Genomic DNA, 8,119 nt, shown 5'->3' with positions numbered 1-8,119 from the left:
TTGTAGTTTTACCATTTCATTTCGTCTCAGTAAAGCCTCCGACCACCCAGGACGCCTACCACAGGGCAACATACTCATAGACCAAACACATGACTAAGCCTCACCGTAGACTTACTTTACCCTTCGTGGACGGAGATCATCATCGGACCGCAGGCCCTTGCAGGATGTGACGCTGAAGGATCACAGAATGCGGAGGTGGCTGCCCTCCCTTACAAGACATGATGTACCCCTCAGAACACTAAGGGAACGTGAGCCGGACGAGAAAATTACACGCGGGGCAGAAGATGAGATGCACTTCTTCATCGACGACCTCATCAACTCGGCCGCCCGGTCGGGCGAGATTGTGCCGTTTCCCTCTGCAGAGGTCCTCTCTTTGGCTCTCTGACTCGGACGGCCCTCAGCCCTCATCCGGTCTACCTCCGTGGCTGCCATGGCTTAGCGGATCGTGGCATCTCGAGTCGCACAGCTGGGGTATGGGCGCCTAATATGCACGACTCGTAGTATGCCTCGGCGTACGGATTCCTGCAGCGTAGAGACAGGACCATAAGCCTGTCGTCGGGATTTCGGGACGACATCACGGCTACCTTAGAGCATGAGCCGTATCGTCACGTGCCCCGGCAGTGTGGCAGAGCCTCCGACGGATGGTAACACGCCGGTGACACTTCGACAGGCTGATGAGTAACGAGTCAAGCTCAAACCTGAGGAACGGGTAGCAGCAGCATTGGTATGAGTGGCTAGAAAGCTGAGCAGGCAGGCCGTTCATCAAAGGGTTCAGGCAGAGAAAGCATAGTGATGCCTCATGATGAATGACGGGAGGCGTCAGTGAGGCGCTGTGTTGAAACGCCTTTGCATTTGGGTTCTTCCCGGAACAATCTCCGAGCTTGTCCAGTGGATCCTCACGAAACGGACAGGTTGAGGGAAACTCGCAGGCAGCCGGCGGCCATGCCGAAGTTGTGTGCGTCATTGTGGCGAGCGCAGCGGACAGTAATACAACGAAACAGTGTGATAGCGGCATGTAGCTTGAGCAAATACTGGTGCTCAACACACCAGAGGCTGTCGACCTGAATAGGTTCATTATAAGAAATGACGAGGCTTCGGATGGCTTCCCGAGGCTCGCTGTCAAAGGCGTGCCGCGGCATTTTCTGGCGTAGCCGCTGAAGAACCCCGTGGAGATCGGGCTGCGTCGCATTTCATGGAGGCTCAGACCGCATGATTTGCTGGTGGGTGTGGAGAGGCGACAGGACGACGCGTATGGTCTGGCAGTAGGCCTGCAGACTTGTCAGCTGTCGAATTTGCAGGTCTCCTGCATGGCCCATAACAGAGGTTTTGCCACATCTGAGTACGCATGCGAACGATGCAGCCACAAGTGAAAGGGATAGGTAAAAGCACAGAGCCAATATCATGAGGAAAATGAAGGGATCATCATGGTGTTCATGCTCGGTATACCAGTAGATCGGCAGAGCCCGCATCACTCAGTGAGTGCGGTGTTTCGACAGAGCTCTCAGAGTTTCCACCCGGGAGTGCCCGTCAGACAGCAATGTTTTCCGACTTGAAAGGACAAACGGGATGAATGGCCTGGAGCCGAAATCCGTCGGCTGTTGTAAATTACTGAAAAAGCCCAGCAGGCACTGTTTCGTGCCGTGCCGGTAGCGGTAGCGGTACCAGACTGGGCCATGCATACTTTGAGCACGTGTCAACAGTAAGAGACCGGCGTTGCAGAGATGAAAGGGAAAGCGCAGCCGATGCGCGTCGCGCAGTAGCACAAACAAGATTTGTCCGTAGATTCTCCTCCTCCGTTGTGGCCAGAGGTGACGGATGATTCGTAATGTTTGTGTTGTGTGGAGCGTGACTGATTGTGCCTGGCACTCCTCTTCTTGCCACGTGTGTAGAGGCATTCGAAGCGATGGCAGCCGAGCACTGCAATCAGTACGGACATCCAGAGCTCCCGTTGATCCGTTGGAGGTGGCTCCATTTCCCCAAACCTTTGGCAAGTAGCAGCTTCCCCATGCAGATAGTCCGTCAGTCTTCTCCGCAGCTTGAGCCACAGGACAGGTGATCTGGATGAATGCCCGTATACCTTGTCCTTGTCATCAGACCGCCTTGTGTCCCGAAATCGGGCAAGGATGCGAAAGATCGACCCCTCGAGAGGCGGCTAACACACCGACTTAGTGTGAAGCTATAGCAGGAGACCGGAGACCAGAGACCCTTCACACCTCTTATGTTCTTGGCAAGTCGATGCTTAGAGCAAAGCTCAGAGCAGGTCCGTTGTAGACTACCTGTTGCGGTCGATATCTCAGGGTCGTATCGAGGAATGTCATGCTGACAACAAGCAAGTCTCGAACCGGGCTGTACCAGCAGACTCGTACGACGCTTATGTTTTGCGGCTCGCCCAGGCTTTGAGATAATCAAGGCACAGGCTTGGCTGAATCGCATGGTGCTCGGAAGCCGAACCGATGATTGAGATCCAGCAGGGCGGCAAGTCTCATTTGGAGGGAGTCGAGTCGAGGCAAGCCAGCCCTGTTCAAAGTTGGGTCTGGTCGACGGGCAAGGGTCTTTAGCAGGAGAGCCACAACTGGGCAGTACCCTGTTTGGTTTGGTTCGGGCCATGTCTTCGCACCACGCATACTAACGCCGAAGACAAGCTGGAAAACACAGGGGTACGCAGGTGCATATAGCCGGGACGCATTAGCGACGAGTCGCGATGAAAACAGCTGCACCTGACCAGACGCATGCGTGAAAAGAAGAAGAAGATACGGACCCGTGTTGTCCAAATTCTTGAATAACTTGCGGTCTTGTTCGCTGTGTCAGGCATTTCGTCCGAGGTTCGTCCAGAGCAGGAGCAAATCTGGTACAAATTATGTGGGTCGGATGGTCTTGCCTGTGTCTCTTCCGCTTTCTCCGGTATTGGGGAAAGTTGAACGTATCACGAGAGCAGCAAGGCTTTTGTTGACTTGCCCGATGTGCCCTTGGTGTGGCTTGCATATGCCCAGCCTGGACGCCGTGATGTACCAAGTTGAGGTGTGTGTACCTGTGTGTCCCTGGCCCCCATGCCTCGTTGGCTGAAGAGCCGGGATGCGGGGTAAGGTCTGGCAGGATATGTATTCCTGTGTAGAGACCGTGGAACGAGCGTCGTGGCGCAGGCGGGTGCGCAAGCAACAGAGAGGGGACAGGCAGCTCGAAGGCGCTTTTGGGCAGAGGGTGTTGGGCGGGCAGGCTCTGTGGGCGCGCTGACGGGGCAGACGTGTGGTGTAAGGGATCAAAAGAAAACTCTGGGCTTCCAGCGGCAGAGGAAAGCTGGGGTACGGGCTCATTCGGCAGAGGCGTCAGGCACGAATGCTGGCCTAGGCTTAGGAGACATGGTGAAGGATGTGACTAACAAGGTGGTCACCGGCCGGCGCGGCTCAGTGAGGAGAGCGAGTGCCCCCAGGCTCCTACGGGTTCAGGGGTGTGTGTAGGTGGGTAAGTGCATCGTGGCGGCTTCACCTCGCGAAACGGGCGAGGTTGTCAAGCTGCTCATTCGGCCGATGGGAACAGACCAAGACGGCAGACCGATGCGAGTTGTGGGTCAGAGTGTGGCGTCTGGTGCGAGATTTGAGGTTCCACTGAGAAGGCCAGGTTTCCATGTGGCGAGTGGTCTCGGCCGCGACCCGGCGTGTCGCTGAGGATGCGATATCAGGCGATGTATCGAAGCATGGGTTGTGACAAGCAATACTACCGTACCGTGGCTCAGCCGGAGTGAGGAAAACTATCGTTGCGGCTGGCAGCTGGTCGCAAAGACGAGATGTTGAGAGGAAATTGAGCTTCTCGTAAGATCAAGGTGAAACATGGTCGAGAGTTGGACGTCAATGTTGATGACACCGAAGGACCCGTCTGCTGTTCGTCACCAAGGGTCGGGCCGGCAGAAAGGAGATGAGACGAGCCAGATGGCCAGGGACTCCTGAGCGCTCGAAGCTTCACGGGACGCATCCAGTCATCTGGCACCCACATGTCTTGGGGTCGTGGGCTGATGATGGCAGACTTCAGGCACATGTTGACCGTGCATCTCTCGCCGTCTCCCACAGTCTTACCCATTCCGCCCCATGTGGGTTCAGGTTGCTGTGAGCTCCGTCCGACGTGCCCTCCAAAGCGACGGAGGCCGAAAACAAGGCTCGGCGAGTCGAATGGTCAACCCCCCTGTCAATCGCAAGCGGTCTAGGGAAGGCCGTTTGGCAAGCATCGTGAGTCGCTTCGCCGATTGACGATGGGGTGACGGGATCGATGAGAGCGCGAAAAAAAGAAGGCGGCCGGGGTGAGTTGGCGGGTCGCCGAGCAGTAGACTGGCTGCACGATTGTGTGTGGTGTGGTGGATGTGGATGGACGGACAAGACGTTGAGGTGGTAGAGGTGGAGCTCGAGGTCAGGCTCAGACCTTCAACCGCCCTCACTTGACCCAGGCTGGTAAAGGGCGGCTTCATGGTCGTTTGCGGCACGACGGAAAAACTCGACGGACCTACCCAAAGCACATGAAAGGAGGGTACACAGGCAGGCAGGCAAGTGTTATGGCAGCAAGGGACAGGGGTTGATCTGATAGGCGCTCGGACTGGCAGCCATGGCCAGGGTATGGGCCGCCTTCCCCACAGTCAACGCCTGGTGGCAGACGGCAGGCAGCTAGACAAGTAGTGAGGTTGCTCTTGCTGTTGCAATTACTCTTGCGGCAGGGAAAGATGATGGACCGACCGACCACTCGGCAATAGGGAACGACGACCGAGTGTTAAAATGTGGAGTAGAGGGGAAGGGGTGGAGGGGCCAGCACCTGTACCTGTCTGTGCCTGTGCCTGTGCCTGTACCTGTGCGCACCGCTTAAGCAGCTGGGTGCTGGGATGATGACTGAGGGTCGCTGACTGGACGAGCAGGATGGAGGTGAAGCAAAGATGAGATGAATTGGCTTCGGTACTTCGGGGTACGTGCCCGCCTCTTCGGTTTCTGTTTTGCTGTCCCGCCTGGAACCCACTTTGCCCTGAGGTACCCCGGTATCTCTCTGAGGGAGGGGCGCGCCTCTCTCTACTTTCCTCTTCTTCATCCATCCCGAGTCGTCGTGCCTGCCATCCCCACATACCCCGGTCGCTGCTGTCGCATTACAGGACAGTGGACCCACTCTTCTCCTGCGCAACTTCCATTCAGTCGCTCACCAGGCTCGCAGCAAGAAGGTGCCCTTCCTTGTCACTTGCACTTGCACTGGCAATGAAATCTGAAATCCCACCCGTCGCACCGCGTTCGTCGCGGGGGAGGCCAGCGCTGTCATCTTTTCCCTCACCCTCACCACCATCACAGTTGATCCTGGCCTGTATGCTTGCACCCTTCTCGTCCCTGATCATCATCTTCCCTGTCGGCATCACTGAGGTCTTCCTCCGAAGATGCCCTTGTAGGCCGCCGACCCTACGTTCGAACAGCACTACGCACGCATCTTCTGCATGATCATCCACGTCTTTGATCCCCTGATCCCCTGATCCCCCGGATTTCATGACAATGATCGTCGTTTTCCTTTGCCCCGCAGTCATGTGGTCTAGTCAAGTCGTTCCGTGGTCCAGCCAGCCGCCTTTACTTGGGGCTCCACGGTTCACCTTGTCGACCCGCCAGCTCCATGACTCCAACGTCGGCTTGGGCCAGATTGACCTTGATCTCGACCTTGGTCTACGTTCACGGCGCGACGGCCAGGCCGCACTCCGCAGCTGTCTTCTGCCTTAGCGAAGCGCTTGCGATAGTACACACTCGCCTTCTCCAGATTCATGTCTCGCCAATCACCACACCCTCCATCTTCTCCACGCACTCTTGCGCGCGTTCGCAGTTCGGCCATCTGAAGCTAACGGATCGGGGTTGCCTGGATCCCTACCCTCCTTTCCCTCTTCGCCTTCCACCCCCCTCCTCGCATCGTCCACCCCCTCATCGTTGTCCACTCTCTCTTCGCTTCCACGGCCCATACCCTCGATACTCCTGCTCCTCGCGCCCCCTTGGCCCCGGCTCGGAACGACGCCACAGGTACACGCCAGTTCCAGCTACACACCCACGCGACGCATCTCTGCCTGACAAGCCGCCTTGCGCCAGGTACTCATCCCCAGGTAGTACAACTCCCGTTCCTGGCGTTCTTCTCGAGACCCCTCCGTCTCCTTTGCCGCCACCGGACAACTCGCACACCCTCCTCCTGCTACTGTTGCCCTGTCATGCGCTCCGCTTCTCCCTCCCCACAATCCCTACAGTAGATGATGGACCCGCCTCACGCTTGTCGACACGGCATTGATCTCCACACGAAGCATCTCGAGCCGTGGATCAACCTACCCTTGAATCCCCTTCGCCCCCCCTCCCCTCCCCTTGTACCACTTTGCTATAGGATGGCCCCTGTTTTGTATCCCCACATGGCATCGACGGTCCGCTTCCATGTCTGAAAACATCACTTTGGCTCGACGGACACTTCATATCCATATATATAAGTCTGCATTCCCATGCCCTTCTCCAGTACCATACACCTGGCTCTCATCCATACGAACCGACATTGTCTCTATCAACTTCATTTATTTGCCTCGGCCTAACTCATTATACCTACCACAACTTCATAAGGTCGACATCTTTCTGGTAGCCAAGCCTCTTCGTCCAAAGACATCATGGCGCCGTCCATTCCCATCCCTACTCAGGGTGGCATGTTCCATACCTGTGAGTCTTCTGCCGCCGCTGCTGCTGCTGCCAGGCTACTCCTCGCAACATGGGCTAACATCTTCCAGTTCAGGGTGTTACTCCCAGGAAGCCCAAAACCGCTCTCGAGGACAATGACAAGACTCTTGTTGCGTCTGCTCACAACACAGATAACCACAGCCCACGCCAGTGGCGAGACAAAACGCAAAGATGTAAGTCTAGTCTACCGGCCAGTGAAGTAGTCACCCTCCTTCTGACAGGGGACACCTCTGCAGCCGATGTGATGGCCAACAGCCCTGTGGCCAGTGCCTGTCCAGCCGCGCACCCAAGAGATGCTTCTATGACAAGCACCGCCAGCGAGTCATTCCTTCACGGAAGACACTCGAGGCACTTTCGCAGTCCCTCGAAGAGTGCCGCTCGATCTTGAAGCGCCTCTATCCCAACCAAGAGACCCAGGCCCTCCTTCCCCTTTCTCGCCAGGAGCTTCTAAGCCTCCTCGAGCGTCCAGTGCTGGACACCTCAATCGTGACAGCTTTGCCATCACCGCCACTCAACACTTCACCTTTGTCACAGGAGCTGGAATCCCCGATCTGTAGCTCCTCAGAACAGGGGCTTTCGAGCCTCGAACAGATGCCCGGTCAAGACACAGAGTGGGATGAAGAGCGCCGCGGGCGTGACCCCATCCCCATCGAAGCTGACGATGTCAATGCTCTCGGGCTCTCCGTCGACCGCCAATCTTCATATCTGGGCGCCTCGTCTATCAAGGCTGCCTTGATGTGCATGCTCAAGGTTCAACCTTCGCTGCGTACACAGCTTACCACGCCGCTGAACACGGCCGAGGTTGCCCACAACTTTCCAATCCGCCCCCAGCAGCTGGGTCCCAAGGAAAACCAGCGTATCTCGTGGTCCTGGAAGGGCCAGACCCTCCTGGACGCCTACTTCAAACGCATCAATGTCTTTATTCCCATGCTTGACGAGGCTGCCTTCCGCGCCGAGTACCTGGAGGGCCAGCGCTGCGACAGTCCGTGGCTCGCCCTCCTCAACATGGTTTTTGCCATGGGCAGCATCACTGGCATGAAGTCAGATGATTACAATCACGTCAACTACTACAACCGCGCCATGGAACATCTGCCTCTCGATGCCTTCGGCAGCAGCCATATCGAAACCGTCCAAGCTTTGGCTCTCATCGGCGGTTACTATTTGCACTACATTAACCGTCCAAACATGGCAAACGCCGTTCTTGGCGCCGCCATCCGCATGGCCAGCGCGCTGGGACTCCACCGGGGAGAGTCTGGCCCAGAGCGCCAGGGAAATGGTCGCTGCTGAGACCAAGGAAACGAATTGGTGGAGCTTGTTCTGCCTCGGCACTTGGGCGACGACGACGCATGGGCCCGCCGGCTGTTCGATCGGGGGGGGCCCGGCCATACACTCAGCCCAGCCGAGTTTGGGAGTAATCG

The 8,119-nt window shown here is 56.9% G+C and overlaps 2 protein-coding genes across 2 annotated transcripts in view; one reads left to right on the top strand and one right to left on the bottom strand.

The window, feature by feature from the left end:
- Nucleotides 1-5,155: 5,155 nt before the first annotated feature.
- VDBG_00780 (predicted protein) lies at nt 5,156-6,412 on the bottom strand (the record flags this gene model as incomplete). The annotated part of the gene is made up of 3 exons (XM_003009052.1): nt 5,156-5,541; nt 5,806-5,996; nt 6,312-6,412. The coding sequence occupies 3 exons, from the start codon at nt 6,410-6,412 to the stop codon at nt 5,156-5,158; spliced, it is 678 nt and encodes a 225-aa protein (XP_003009098.1).
- Nucleotides 6,413-6,634: 222 nt separating this feature from the next.
- VDBG_00779 (conserved hypothetical protein) overlaps nt 6,635-8,119 on the top strand; it is a gene marked incomplete at both ends in the record, with an annotated part of 2,673 nt that continues 1,188 nt past the window's right edge. Inside the window, 2 exons of the mRNA XM_003009051.1 lie at nt 6,635-6,874; nt 6,957-7,977. Of these exons, the coding sequence (XP_003009097.1) occupies nt 6,635-6,874; nt 6,957-7,977 (1,261 nt within the window). The remainder of the gene's footprint in view (nt 6,875-6,956; nt 7,978-8,119) is intronic.

The sequence above is a fragment of the Verticillium alfalfae genome, genomic scaffold (genome assembly GCF_000150825.1).
Source record: "Verticillium alfalfae VaMs.102 supercont1.1 genomic scaffold, whole genome shotgun sequence".
Lineage (NCBI taxonomy): Eukaryota > Fungi > Ascomycota > Sordariomycetes > Glomerellales > Plectosphaerellaceae > Verticillium > Verticillium alfalfae.
Note: the sequence above shows the minus strand (reverse complement) of the source record. Positions and strands in the feature narration are given on the sequence as shown.